Source organism: Myotis myotis, unplaced genomic scaffold (assembly GCF_014108235.1).
Source record: "Myotis myotis isolate mMyoMyo1 unplaced genomic scaffold, mMyoMyo1.p scaffold_m19_p_6, whole genome shotgun sequence".
In the NCBI taxonomy this organism is placed as follows: Eukaryota; Metazoa; Chordata; class Mammalia; order Chiroptera; family Vespertilionidae; genus Myotis; species Myotis myotis.
Genome location: NW_023416368.1, coordinates 96,857,390 through 96,871,217, shown reverse-complemented (window position 1 = coordinate 96,871,217; position 13,828 = coordinate 96,857,390). Strand labels below are relative to the sequence as shown.

Sequence of the window (13,828 nt, the reverse complement as noted above, 5' to 3'; positions counted from 1 at the left end):
CTCTGTGAACCTGACTTCTCTGGGGACTCATATGAGAGGAATTGCTGATGCCACTGTGAACGATGTCCTCCAGGCTTATCCACAGTGTGTCAGCATTTCCTTCCTTTTTACGGCTGAATAACATCCCCTTACATTTTGTTTACCTGCCTCGTTGCTGGACACTTGGGGTGCTTCCACCCCGTGGCTGTTGTGAATGTGCTGCATAGACATGGGTGTGGGGATACCTCCTATGACTCCGCTCTTGGCTTTGTGCATGAAAATCCATCCTGTGTGTTGTTTACGCTCACACTCCTTTCACTTATAATACTCTGATCACCAAAGATGCACGCGCGCAGGAGGTCCACACCGCAAGCAATTCAGCTGGGTGTCCCACAGGTGAAGAACCAGAGCCTCTAGTTTGTGGCTCCCACAACCCTGTCCTTGGGTTCCATTAATTTGCTGGAGTGGCTCACAGAATTCAGAGGAACATGACTTACTATTGCCAGCTTATTATAAAGAATATTAGTGACCTGGTGCATGAAATTCGTGCACATTAAAAGAGTATTAATTAGAGGAAATATTTTAATATTGCTATTTGCCCTTTCTCTATAATAGAAGTGTCAGAGATGAAAGAAAATTAGTAAAATGTATATGAAAATCTTCATCCTGACAGAGTCTGGGGCATGCCAAGGGAACCAGAGTCAAGTCCCCGCCCTCCCACGTGCACCTAGAAATCACGTGAGACCCAGACCCAGCCGGCCCCACCCCCATTGGGCTAGATCCAGACCTGGCCAGCCCCACCCCCATCAAGCCCTGCCAGGGCGGGGGGGGGGGGGGGGGGCGGGGGGGCCGGCCTGAGGCCCCCCGTCAAGCCCTGCTAGGCAGGGGGTGCAGCCTCAGGTCCTCCGGCCAGGGCAGGGGGCATGCCTAGAGGTCCCCTGGCAAGCCCCACATGATGGGGGGCATGGCCTCAGGTCCCCTGGCCTGGCACCGGGGCAGGGGTAGCAGTCTGAGGTCCCCTGGCCAGGGCAGGGGGCATGCCTAGAGGTCCCCTGGCAAGCCCCACATGATGGGGGGCATGGCCTCAGGTCCCCCGGCCTGGCGCCAGGGCAGGGAACATGGCCTCAGGTCCTCCAGCCCGGGGCAGGGGCGCAGCCTGAGGTCCCTCATCAAGCCCTGCCAGGCGGGGGGGTGCAGCCTCAGGTCTCCTGCCCCAGCCCAGCGCCACACAGCCTCAGGTCCCTACTGATTGCTCTTTAAGGCTCATTACAGGAACTCAGCCTCCGCTGTGTGTGCAGCCATCTTGTATTATAGAATCCCTGCCTCCACTGTGGGCATAGCCATCTTGACCATTATGGCGTGACAGTCAATTTGCATATTCCCTCTTTATTAGATAAGATAATTCAGAACATCCAGATGGAAGATGCGCAGGGCAGGGTATGGGGCTTCCATGCTTTCTGTGCCCACTGCTCTCCCTGCATCTCCACACTTCCACCAACCCAGAAGCTCTCCAAACCCCTGATGAAGTTGACGGAGCCTTCCTCACACAGGCACAAATTGATTGAATCACTGCTCATTGGCCATTGATTCTGTCTCCAGCACCTCTTCCTTCCCTGGGGCAGGATCAGATGGAATGGCCTCGTCTCATCCTCATCCGTTTCCATGGCTGGAGCCAGCTCCCCGGCTACTCAGGGAGACTGCAGGGAGGGGGTGCTCTGACACCCCCAGAACAGGGCAACTTCCTTATCCTGCCTTTGGGAAGGGAGGAGGCCATGAGGAGAGAATAACAGGAAACCACCCCTGGCTCAGCAGCATCTGGGAAGTGGGGTCAGACCCCCACACCCGCCATTTCCCAGCTCTTAGCTCCCCACCCCTCCTGATGACTCCAGTCCTGTGGCCTCAGAGGCAGGAGAGCGCACATTTGCATCTGGCTGCAGCCCCAGCTCTTGGGAACCTCCTGAGGCCTGGCCACAGCTCCTTCCAGAGCTGTGGCATGAGAAGAAGCAATGGGGACTGAGAAGGGGCAGCAGTTGGGTGGTGCTCATATGCCAGGGTCCCTAGTGTGAGGATGGACAGGCTACAGCAGAGACCCAGGAAGGCTTGCTGGAGGAGGGGCCCGGGAGCAGCGCTGGCTGGCAGACTCCAGGATGGTGGGAGGTGCTGTCTGTTCCATTCACTGAGGCATTGCCAAGTGGGGAGAAACTGGAATGTTCATTTGACATTTTTTAGTTAATTTGCATTTAAACAGCCCAGGTAGTGAAGCAGACTGGGCTTAGCCTTGACTGGGATGTCAGGAAGATTCCAGGTGGCCCCAGGTTGCCTGCTGGCCCTTCCTGCAGCAGGGCCAGTGGGAAGCAGTTTTCTCTGCTGGCTGGGGTACAGGCTGACGTGAGGCTGGAGGAATGTGCCCCCACCCCGTGTTGTCCTCAGGGGCTGGCAGGGAGCTGCTGGGTCACCTTTGGAATGCCCGGTGGCAGAGGAAGACCTCCACGAAGGGCCAGTGGTCAGGGGAGCCACATACCAGGTCTGACTGGTCACAGCCAGGAAGCCAGCTGGGCGGGATGGAGGGTCTGGGGGTTCTGGGCATGCTGCTTGTGCCCCTCACCACGCACTTGGCCCAGCTGGGAAATCAGAGTTTGGGGAGCACAGACCCCAGAAGGGGCCAGCCCCACAAGTGGGAACTGTGTGAGCAGAAGACCAGCAAGGACATAGCAGACAGACAGACAGGGCAAAACGTTGACAATTGGTGAATCTAGGTGAAGGGTGGTACAGTTTATTTTATGATTCACAATTTCTGTAAGTTAAATATTTCAAATAGAAAGTTGGAGAAATGCATTCATAGATGGTTAGAGCAGCTTTGCCGGGAGGTGGTATCTGGGCCCAATCTTTTTTTTTTTTTTAACTCTACATTGTTAATATCTCTTTTTAAATGTATTTTTATTGATTTCAGAGAGGAAGGGAGACATAGAAACATCAATGATGAGAGAGAATCATTGATCGGCTGCCTCCTTGCAGGCCCCCTACTGAGGATCGAGCCCGCAACCCGGGCATGTGCCCTTGACCGGAATCAAACCCTGGACCCTTCAGTCCGCAGGCTGATGCCCTAGCCACTGAGCCAAGCCGGCTAGGACTGGGCCCAGTCTTGAGGTGGGGGCAAGTTGTGTGCTCTTGGGGGGTCTGCTAGGGGAGGGGACAGAGGTGGGAGGCCAGAGATGGGACAGAGCTAACTCTGATGAACTTGGAGGGGAGTGTGGGGCTGTGATCTCTGTGGGGAAGAGTCCAGGTGATACAACCACCATCTCATGCCTGAGCTGATACCAGAGACCCCACCAGGCACAGAGGCTTACCCCACTGGCCTGCTCCTGAGCCAGGTGGGAAGACAGGGATAGGCAGGGGGACAGTTCTATGCCCAGATTCAGCCCTTCATCCTCATGGCCATCCCAGGTTGACAAGGACACGGAGAGGGATTTTTGTGGTTTGTTTGTTTGTTTGTTTTAAGTAGCTAAGTGAGCACAAAGGGCATGTTCAATGGTTGGATATCCCATAGAAAGCTTGCAGCCTTGAGCACAGCTCAGATAACCAGGATGGATCAGTCCTTTCAAGGCTCCACCTCTTGAAGTTAACGGACTTTTGAGCATCTCAGACACCATGTCTGAGTGAGAGATGGCCAACCACGTTAAGGTATCAGCTCAGGCATGAGATGGTGATTGTGTCACAGCATCAAGGAATTGGTCTTAGAGATGGGACCATGGATGACACCCAGATTGGCTCCTTAGGTTAGGCCTGGGACAGCCAGTGGGGGGTGTGCAGGAGGCAGCTGATCGATGTTTCTCTCTAACTCTCTATCCCTCTCTCTTCCTCTCTGTAAAAAAAAAGAAATCAATAAAATATATTTTTTAAAAAAAGAGGATGACATTAGAACACAGATGCAGACAGAGGTACGGCTATGTGAGGACACAGGAGGAGATGGCCATCTACACACCAAGGACAGAGGCCTTCAGGGAACCAGCCCTGCCCACACCTGGATCCTGGACTTGCAGCCTCCAGGTGTCATATTGGAAATTCAGTGAGCTAAACAGAAGACGCCACAGTCAGAGGGCCAAATTTGGAGTCTTTATTGCAAACACGGGCGGCAGCAAGAGCACTAATGTCTCTCCAAAACCTTGCGGCCCCGAATGAACTTAGGGGTTAGCTTATAAAGGCAAAAAACCCATGTGCTGGGATGGGGACAGTGTGCTTAGCTGAGCAGATATCCTGTAGAAAGCTTGCAGCCTTGAGCACAGCTCAGATAACCAGAAGACACCTGGCATGGGAGGAACCAAGGACAGACCAGACTCCCATGCCGGCAGAGCGGCTTGCAGGACCAGATAATTAAGAAGGGGCAGTAACTAGATTATAGGCCAGCGGTTCTCAACCTGTGGGTCTCGACCCCTTTGGGGGTTGAACGACCCTTTCACAGGGGTCGCCTAAGATCATCGGAAAACACATATATAATTACATATTGTTTTTGTGATTAATCACTTTGCTTTAATTATGTTCATTTGTAACAATGAAAATACATCCTGCATATCAGATATTTACATTACGATTCATAACAGTAGCAAAATTACAGTTATGAAGTAGCAACGAAAATAATTTTATGGTTGGGGGTCACCACAATATGAGGAACTGTATTAAAGGGTTGCAGCATTAGGAAGGTTGAGAACCACTGCTATAGGCTGATAAGAATATACATTAGGTTACTGGCACAGATTCAGATTGCTAGTCCCTCCCCAAAAATGTCTTATTTTTCCCATTATTCAAGCAAGCATGCTTACAGAAGCTAGAAATAGCAGAGTTACTTCTATCAGGGAGGCTATCTGGTTTAGTTACTTCCTGGAATTAACAGAACAAAGGACCATCTGTGTTTAGTGAAAAATTTTAAATGGCTGTTCTTACAAAATGGAGGTTACAGGAACTAGATAGAGTGCCTATGATTCAGATGGAGGGCGAGAGACAGGATGGCGTCGGTCCTTTCAAGGCCCATTGTTCACAGGACTGGGAGAAATAAATGTCTGTTTAAGCCCCCAGTCTGTGGTATTTGTTATGAAGCCTGAGCCGAGAGATACGTTCCAGAATAAAGCCTCCATTTGCACCTTCCCTCTCAACTAGGATGCCCTTAACCAGCTCTGGCTGATGGGGTGTATATTAGTTGGTGTTCTCCAGAGAAATAGTACCAACTTGTGATATATAGAGAAAGATGTATTACAAAGAATTGGCTCATGCAGTTGTGGAGGCTCAGAAGTCCCGGGATCTGCCATCTTCAAGATTGAGGAGAGCCAGTGGCCTAAGTTCCGACCTGAGTCCAAGTCCAAGGACAGGAGAAGACCAATGTCTGGACATCCTGTCCAGAATGTTCGAATCCAGAATGTTCTCCCCCAAACACAAATCTGCCCAGTGCCTCCCCTATCCGCTTGGCTTCCTTTTCAGATGGTAGGGCCCGTGCCCTACTCCCCACCCTTGTAGACCCTTTCACCATCAGATGTGGAACACTGACCTTCAGGACCCCGGCCAGGCTCCTGTCCCTGCGGGAGTAGAGGCCTGCATTCCTTGCTGGCCCTCTCCAGCCATTAGGGCTGTTATGAACCCCAAGTTCCACTGTTCCCCACCCAGATGCCATTTCTCTGAGCTCCTGAGGGCCTCTACCAGAAAGGAGGCCTGGCTGAAGAGCACTGACAAGGAAGCATGGAGGGACTTGGAGAGAGTGCCCACACACGGGCGTTCTTGCATGTCCATTGCCACCAGCTTTGCCACTCTCAGTGCCCATTCCTACCCGTAAGGGCCAGGTATGGCAGGGCAGCACTGCCCAACCCCATGGACCTAGCCTCCCTGGTGACCGCAAAGCCAGGATCACAGTCCTAAGTCCAAGACTGCCAGTTCTGTGGACCAAATTCTTTTGGAGAGGTGAACTGTATGTCGAGCTCTGGATCCAGATTGGAGTCGCCCTCCAAGACTTCCTGGGGCGGGGCTCCCCTGGGAGAGGGCTCCTGTAAGAGCAGGGCTCCTGCAGGCCAGTCTCCACCGGAAGTGCAGCTCACCTAGGGGCAAGGCCCAGCCTGGAGACGGGGTGCCACTGGGGGCAGAGCTTGTCTAGGAAGGGGCGCACCTAGGAGCGGTACTCAGACAGTCTGACGGACCCCGCAGAGAAGAGGGACTCAGCTTACAGTTGGCATCTGACCCAACGCAGGCTGTGGTTAGGGCCAGGGTTCAGCCTGACTTGGAGCTGTGGACGAAAGGAGCCATATGCTACCTGACAAGGGCAAGGAAGGCCTGCATGACAGTCTTGCAAACTCTAAGACCTAAAGTAACCACAAAGGATGGTCTGAAATTAAACTTTAAAAGCAGCTTATAATGGGTAGTTACCGCCTAGGCCCGTATCTTCCCTGACAAGGTCAATCTTTACCTTAACTGAGCTTACTGTCTTTTTGCATCTATGCTAACATATCATTGAAATCTCAGAGTAGCTTGTAACTTCCCTTTTTCTGGACCCCTCAGAGCACAGCCACACGCCGTGAGTGCCAGGACAGAGACCACAAATTCCTTCATTGTTATTGTTACCGTGTTAATTGTTAACTAAGCAAAAGAAGTATGTGTCTATCATTTTACTTTTTATCCAATCCCAGAGGTTTCCCCACCCCTTTGCTTCCTCCCACCTGCCTAGTCTATCACCAATGGGTTTCATGTAACCCACTTAAGTCTCCTCCTTTGATGTAATATATAAAACAAGGTGAAAAACCACCATTCTCTGGAGCATTGTCCCAATCCGTTGTGATTGCTTCCCAGCAATTGGTGATAGTTTGGCTCAAATAAACTCACAAAAATCCTAGCAGCGGTTCTCAATCTGTGGGTTAAGACCCCTTTGGCGGTCGAACGACCCTTTCACAGGGGTCGTCTAAGACTAGCCTGCAGATCAGATATTTACACTACGATTCATAACAGTAGCAACATTACAGTTATGAAGTAGCAACGAAAATAATTTTATGGTTGGGTCACAACATGAGGAACTGTATTTAAAGGGCCAGAAGGTTGAGAACCACTGCTTTACAGATTTGAATGTTTTTTGTTAACAGGGCTTGGCCCTGGAGGCAGCAAAGAGAGGTTTTCAGCCAGGAGAGGTTATCAGGACCTGAGCTGGGCCTGAGGGAGGCTGGGAGACAGCTGGGGTCACTGAAGTCTAGACCAGCCGTGGGCAAACTACAGCCCGTGGGCCGGATCAGGCCGGATTGAAATGAATAAAACTGAAAAAAAAAAAAAAAAGACCATCCCCTTTTATGTAATGATGTTTACTTTGAATTTATATTAGTTCACACAAACACTCCATCCATGCTTTTGTTCCGGCCCTCCGGTCCAGTTTAAGAACCCATTGTGGCCCTCGAGTCAAAAAGTTTGCCCACCCCTGGTCTAGACCAAGGTGGCTCCTTGAAGACAGCAGCTGATTTCCCCACCTCCCTTGCCCACCTCTGCTCCTCACCAAAGCTACCTTTGCAGGTTCTGGCCGCCATCCAAGTTCCCCGGAGACAGCAGTGCCCCCCTGTCCCTTGAGCCACAGGCCAACCTTGACTCTGAGTGTTTGGGCCTGGCCTGCTCTTTGTTCTTACCATCCGTCTGCTTGGAAAAGCCCACTTGGCCCGCTGCCTGGCACTGAACTGCCCCCGGGTGTCTCTCAGGAGCTGCTCTCCAGGCTAGCCTGGAGCTTAGCTGTGTACCTGGAGGCCAGTGATGGACATGCACACATGTTTGCACACACCACACGGATACATGCATGCATGTGCTTGTACACAGAACATGTGCACACATGTCATATGCACATACATACATACATACACGTGCTTACACCCATCACACATCACACAGTTATAAACAAAAGTTAGATTTTTATTTGGGAGGCTGTGTCTGAATTAGGAAGGGGCTGCAGGGCTGGGAGGCCCTGGGCAGGAGGCCCTAAGCCCCTTCCCCCAACACGGCCAAAGCCGCAGATCTTGGCCACCACCCTGTTGGTCTCAGTAGCAAGGCAGGCTGACCTCCCAGTGGAAGGCCCCAGCCAGACAGCCATGAAGCTCTAGGGGGCGTGGCCCCCACCTGTCTGGGCAGGGACCCGGGGCAGGATGCAGGCCCGCCCCACACTCGGGGGAGGAGGACCGGCAGCTTATGAGCTGGTGCCCAGAGGGCCAAGGAGGAAGGAGGCGCAGCCCTGGGCTGCCTCGGTTTCCCCTACTGTAGGAAGAAGACTCAAAATTGCTTCTGTTCTGCAGGAAGCAGCATGTGGGCGGGAGGCGGGTAGCTGGGAAAGGAGCCACATTGGCTGCTGCAGGGAGTGGGGACAGCATTGTACCCCGAACGCCCAGGCCAGACACCTCTGGGAGTCATATCTGGGCTGCTGCAGGGGAGCAGGGAAGAGGCTGGACCTTCTGTTCAGAGACGTCCTGAGGCGCTGGCTGGGTCCCAGAGAAGCTCTGAGGGAAGGATTGGCTCTGGGGAAGGCTCAAGGTGGCTCTGTAGGGGCCGATGGGGGTGGTGGCGGGGGCAGTGCCCCAGCCACAGTCCAGCCCACTCCTCAGGGTTTACGAACCAGAACTGGGGACTCTTGTGGTTGCCAGGTCCATCCTCCCCTCTTATCCCGGACAGAGAGAGGGTTCAGGTGGGAAGGGGTAGCGCTACAGAGCAGAGGGTGCCCTTCCCAAGGGAGAGGGCGGCCAGTCGAGGAGAAGGAGGAGGGGGGAAGAGGAGGAGGAGACGGCAGGTAATGCTCTGTGTCCAGCGCGGCCAGTACCCAGCTTCATCCCAGAGTCCCCAGCCGATGCCGGCGTGAAGGGAGGGCCGAGTACTGGGGCGGGGCCTCAGATCCAGACGGTGGCCTTCCCCTCCCTGCTGCTGGCACTGCCTTTCTCGGAGCCCGCCCTAGGTTTGGCGCCCGGCCGGCCCTGGTCCCCGCCCGTGCCCCCCGACGTGGCACTGCCTGACCCGGAAGCGGAGGCGCCGGCCCTGGGGGGCCCCCGGGTGGCCGCGGGGAGGCCGGGGCAGGGCGGGCGGTCACGGTCCCCGAGCGCGCGCGCGTCCCGCAAGGTCCGCAGCGCGGGGCTGGGCGGGTCTTGGTCGTGGGCGCGCGCGCGCACCACCAGACTGTAGTCGGGCGGGTAGGCCAGGCCGGCGGGGGCGGTGGGCAGCGGGCAGGGCAGCGGGCGCGGTGCGGGGCTGGGAGAGGTGGGCGCAGGGCGCCGGGCGCGCACGGCGTCCTTGGCGCTGCCCAGGCCCAGGTGCGCCATCTCGCAGAGGTTCAGCAGCAGGCAGAGGCAGCTGACCACGTACATGACCAGCAGGAAGACCGTCTTCTCCGTGGGCCGCGACACGAAGCAGTCGACGACGTGCGGGCAGGGCCGGCGGCTGCACGGGAAGAAAGGCGGCACCTCAAAGCCGTACAGAAGGTACTGGCCCACCAGGAAGGCCACCTCGAAGGCGGCCCGCGCCACCAGCTGGGCCACGTACACGCGCATCAGGCCCTCGCGCTGGATACGCCTCCGCCCGTCATGCGGCCCGTTGGGGCTCGGGGTCCCCACCGCCTTGGCGTCCGCACCGAGGCCTTTGGCCGCGCTCGCATCCTCCACCTCGTCCTCCGCTCCCAGGCCTTCTGCCACCCCCGGCTCCTCCTCTTCCTCTCCCAGGCTCAGCATGGGCTCCTCCTCTCCCAGGTCGATGGGCTCGGGCCAGGTGGGGTGGGACGACGGGGGCAGCGGTAGGGGCGCGCGGGGCCCGCGCTTGCGGCGCGGGGCACGGCGGCGCTCGTACTTGGCAGCGCGGGCCAGGCGGTGCACGGCGTAGCCCAGGTACATGACCGAGGGCGTGGAGATGACCACGATCTGGAAGACCCAGAAGCGCACGTGGGACAGGGGCGCGAAGGCGTCATAGCAGACATTGTCGCAGCCCGGCTGCCTGGTGTTACAGGTGAACTTGGTCTGCTCATCCGAGTAAATGGACTCGCCTCCGACGGCTGTGAGCACGATCCGGAAGACCACCAGCACCGTGAGCCACACCTTGCCCACGAACGTGGAGTGGTGGTGGATCTCCTCCAGCAGCCGCGTCAGGAAGCTCCAGCTCATGTTGGTCATAGGGGCGGGGGGCGGGACCTGTGGGCCACAGCAGAGCTCAACCCGGGGTGGGAAAGAGGAGGGCGGCAGGGGATGTGGGGATGTGGGTTGGCAGGACCTGAGGACTCAAAGGGGAGCTCAACTCTGGGTGGGGGACTAGAGCTAAACCCATGGCCAGGAGGAGCACTGGGGCAGGAGTCCTGGCGCTGGAGCCAGGGCCCCAGAGGGCAGCTCAGCTGCCTTCCACTGAAGGAACAGCCCCCCCTTGCCTCTGCCCCTGGGGTGTGTACACAGGGAGGTGGGGCAAAGGACAGACCCCATGCAGATGGACAACAGGCTGTGCTGCTCCCGTGGACCACTCACCCCTGCTAACCCCAGGTCCCAGTGGCCTGGAGTGCAGCCAGCCCCTCCTGCTCTCCCCAGGAAAGCTTGGTTCTATGCAAGCCTCTCCCATCCCTCACCTCTGGGAACCCCACCCTAGGCCCTGAGAGCCACAGGGAGTCAACTGGGTGAGCCAACTTCATGGGGTCACCTAGAAGTCAGAGGCCAGCCTCACTCAGAGTGTGGGGGCCGCACAGCCTCAACCCTCACGCACGCTTGGCCCCCACCCTCCTCAGCCCCCAGCAGCACCTAGCTGCATGAAGTCCTCTTCCCAGCACGGGAGGGGGGCCCCAGCTTGCCCAGCTCCCCAGTGCCTCACTCCGTCTAATCTCCCATCCCCCACACACTCTGCAGCCTCATGCGCCCCTAGGCTCCCAGCAGCTCACCCCTCCCCAACCCACACCCTCACAGGGGAATCTGGTCCCTCTGCCTCTGCAAAGGACCCCCAGGCTCCTTCATGCCCTCCCTCTGGTCCAGATGCACCAGGGGCTGCTGCCCAACTCTCCGGCTGCTCCTCCCTCTCATGGGTGCCCTCATGTCCTCTGCAGTCATAGTGAGGAAATCCCAGCTGTAAGAGGGTGGGGTGGGGAGTGGATTAGGCCAGGCATCTGTGCAGATGAAACCATGTCCATTGAGGCATCTGTGACACTCAGAACAGCCACAGGCCACTCACCACATCCCAGACCAATGCCCCTTTCAGGCCAGCTGATCCCTGGGTAGGCCTGTGCCCAAGAGAAGAGCCTCTTTGGGGAGGGCCACACAACCCCAACTCCCTGTGCCTCCCAACACCCACCTTCCCCACAGCCAAGGCCAGTACCTGCTCCCAACACCCACCTTCCCCACAGCCAAGGCCAGTACCTGCTCCCAACACCCACCTTCCCCACAGCCAAGGCCAGTACCTGCTCCTGGATAGTCTGGGAAAGGAGACCCCTGAGTGCCCAACTCTTCTGGCCCTCCCTCCTAGAACAGGCCTGGAGGCAGTGTGGGCAGGTGTGGGATGGAGAGGCAGAGACAAGCCGGGCTCCAGGCCCTCTTTATGCAGCTGGGCCTCTCCCTGGCGGGAGGTCCTCTCCCTGGCGGGAGGTGGGGAGGAAGAGGGGGTAGTCAGGGTTCCTGGGGAAATGACCCCACTTCCTTACATCTGTGTGCACGGCCCACCTCAGAGCTACACATAATGCAATGCAAACACAGACACACACTCATGTTCACTCAGACACACACATGCATACAGGTGTACAACTATCCTCACAGACAACATGCACTCTCACATGAGTACACATATAAAAAAATACCCCGTGTACGCACATTCAAACACTCAGACACGTGCATACAGGTGTACAATGAACTCACAGATATGCACACTCAAGTGTGCACACACTTAAACACTCGTGCACACAGTCACCACACACATACAAATACTCAGACACATGTGTATGCAGATATGCACACTCCCATGTGCACATACACTCGTGCGTGTGCAGACTCATTGCAGGCCAGTCCCTTCAGGGCCACCTTCTCCCTCACTCTGCCTCAGGCAGGGACTCACAGAGGACCCCTCAGGCCTGAGACTGGCTGTTATTCATGACAACCTCTGCTCTTCCAGGACCTGTTCCACCCTGACCTGACACCTCACAGGAGGCTAAGGCCCACACCACTGCCCAGGAACCAGAAAGGGGTGGCAGAACAGCCCCCACTTCTTTCCTCTCTCCCAAGACATGGGGGGAGTCTCAGGGTGCAGACAGACTTGACTTGTGCTTTGGGGATCAGTATTCACAACTGGTTCTCTGGGGAAACCCTTTATGTCTCATTTGGCAATCCCTGTGGTGGAAATACTCCCCTCACACCCATGACCAACTCATGAGATGTGGCAGGGGGAGCTTGAGACCAGCTCTAGCTTGGCACAGGTCAGACCCTGCCCCGGGGGGTAAGGGATGATGCAGGCAGGGCCACAGAGACCTGGTGTACAGAGAAGAGGGCAGATGAGAGTGGTCAGTTGAAGGGCCATCCTGAGCAGTCGGAGGGGGAGGAGTGAGCCTCTGTGCTGTGGGGTCTCAGACAGCCTTCGGGCAGGGCCAGAGGCTCTGGCTCTTCAGACCAGGTGCACGTCCATGTGCTCATACATGTGTGTGCAGGACCCCTGTCACACATTCCACAGTTGGGGGCTGGCATTGCTCAGGTCTAGCCTGGAAGACCCCTGCCCTGGTCTTAGTGACATGCACAGGAGTCCTCAAATCCACACCTTCAGCTGATGCTGCCTCCTGACCTGGCACATGGATCCAGAGGACCAGTCCCAGCACTTTAGGAAGTTCGCCTGGAGCATCTGGTGGTGCCAGAGTAAGGAAGTGCTAGCACGAGCCCCCCACCCCCACCCCCACCACACACACACACACTGCGGAAGGGTATGGCAAAGCAGTACAGTAATTCATGGAAGGAGCTCCCCATGGGTGTCCGAAACCAGATCAATTTGGGCAATAGAGTGGATAAAGTAGCAATACCAAGGTATAAAATAAACGAGTCCCTACTGATACAAATTATTGAATAAATAACTAAATGGGGAAAAGGAAATTCTAAATAGATTTTGCAGCCACTGTACCCTCCAGGAGGGGAGTCCAACCCCCCATTCCTCAAGGGCAACTGCCCAGAGTGCACAACAGGAAGGGAGAGCAGAACTTGTAAATGTCACCGCAGGTGGGGACCAGAACCCACCTGCAGTGAAGAGCCAGGTTAAGAGCACGGGCCTTGCAATGGTGTGGAAGGGCCTGCCTTTGCTGCCTCCCCCCCAAACCTCAGCCCAGGTGACCATGAGACAACAGGAGACAAGTTCCAGGAGGGGCTCCTACATCATACCCAACCATCAACACAGCCAAGGGCATCAGGCCAGGGGCTCTGAGGGACCAAGGGGACCCAAGATATGCATGCCCAGTGGGGCCCTGGGGACAGAGAAGTGAGGACCACATGCCTCATGGGAGTAACCGGGAACATCAAAGGTCATGGGAGCCCTAGCCGATTTGGCTCAGTGGATAGAGTGCTGGCCTGTGAACCAAAGGGTCCTGGGTTCGATTCTGGTCAGGTCAAGGGCACATACCTTGGTTGCAGGCTCCTCCTGGCCTGGGCCCCGACCGGGGCCCATGCTGGAGGCAACCAATCGATGTGTTTTTCACACATCGATATTTCTCTCTGTCTTTCTCTTCCACTCTCCCTTAAAAAAAAAAAAAATAAATGGAAAAATATTCTCAGGTGAGGATTAATAAAATAATAATAAAAAGGTCATGGGAAACATGGGAAAGCACTGGTGTGGGAAAGTAGTTAGAGTGTTTGCCTGTGCACTGAAGGGTCACAAGTTCGAT

At 55.8% G+C, this 13,828-nt stretch overlaps 1 protein-coding gene across 1 annotated transcript; it reads right to left on the bottom strand.

The window, feature by feature from the left end:
- Positions 1–7,875: 7,875 nt before the first annotated feature.
- On the bottom strand, positions 7,876–13,599 carry GJC2 (gap junction protein gamma 2). The gene has a single exon (XM_036314739.1). It carries the CDS (start codon positions 10,119–10,121, stop codon positions 8,856–8,858), a length of 1,266 nt encoding a protein of 421 aa, XP_036170632.1. The 5' UTR covers positions 10,122–13,599; the 3' UTR covers positions 7,876–8,855.
- Between the last annotated feature and the right edge of the window lie 229 nt (positions 13,600–13,828).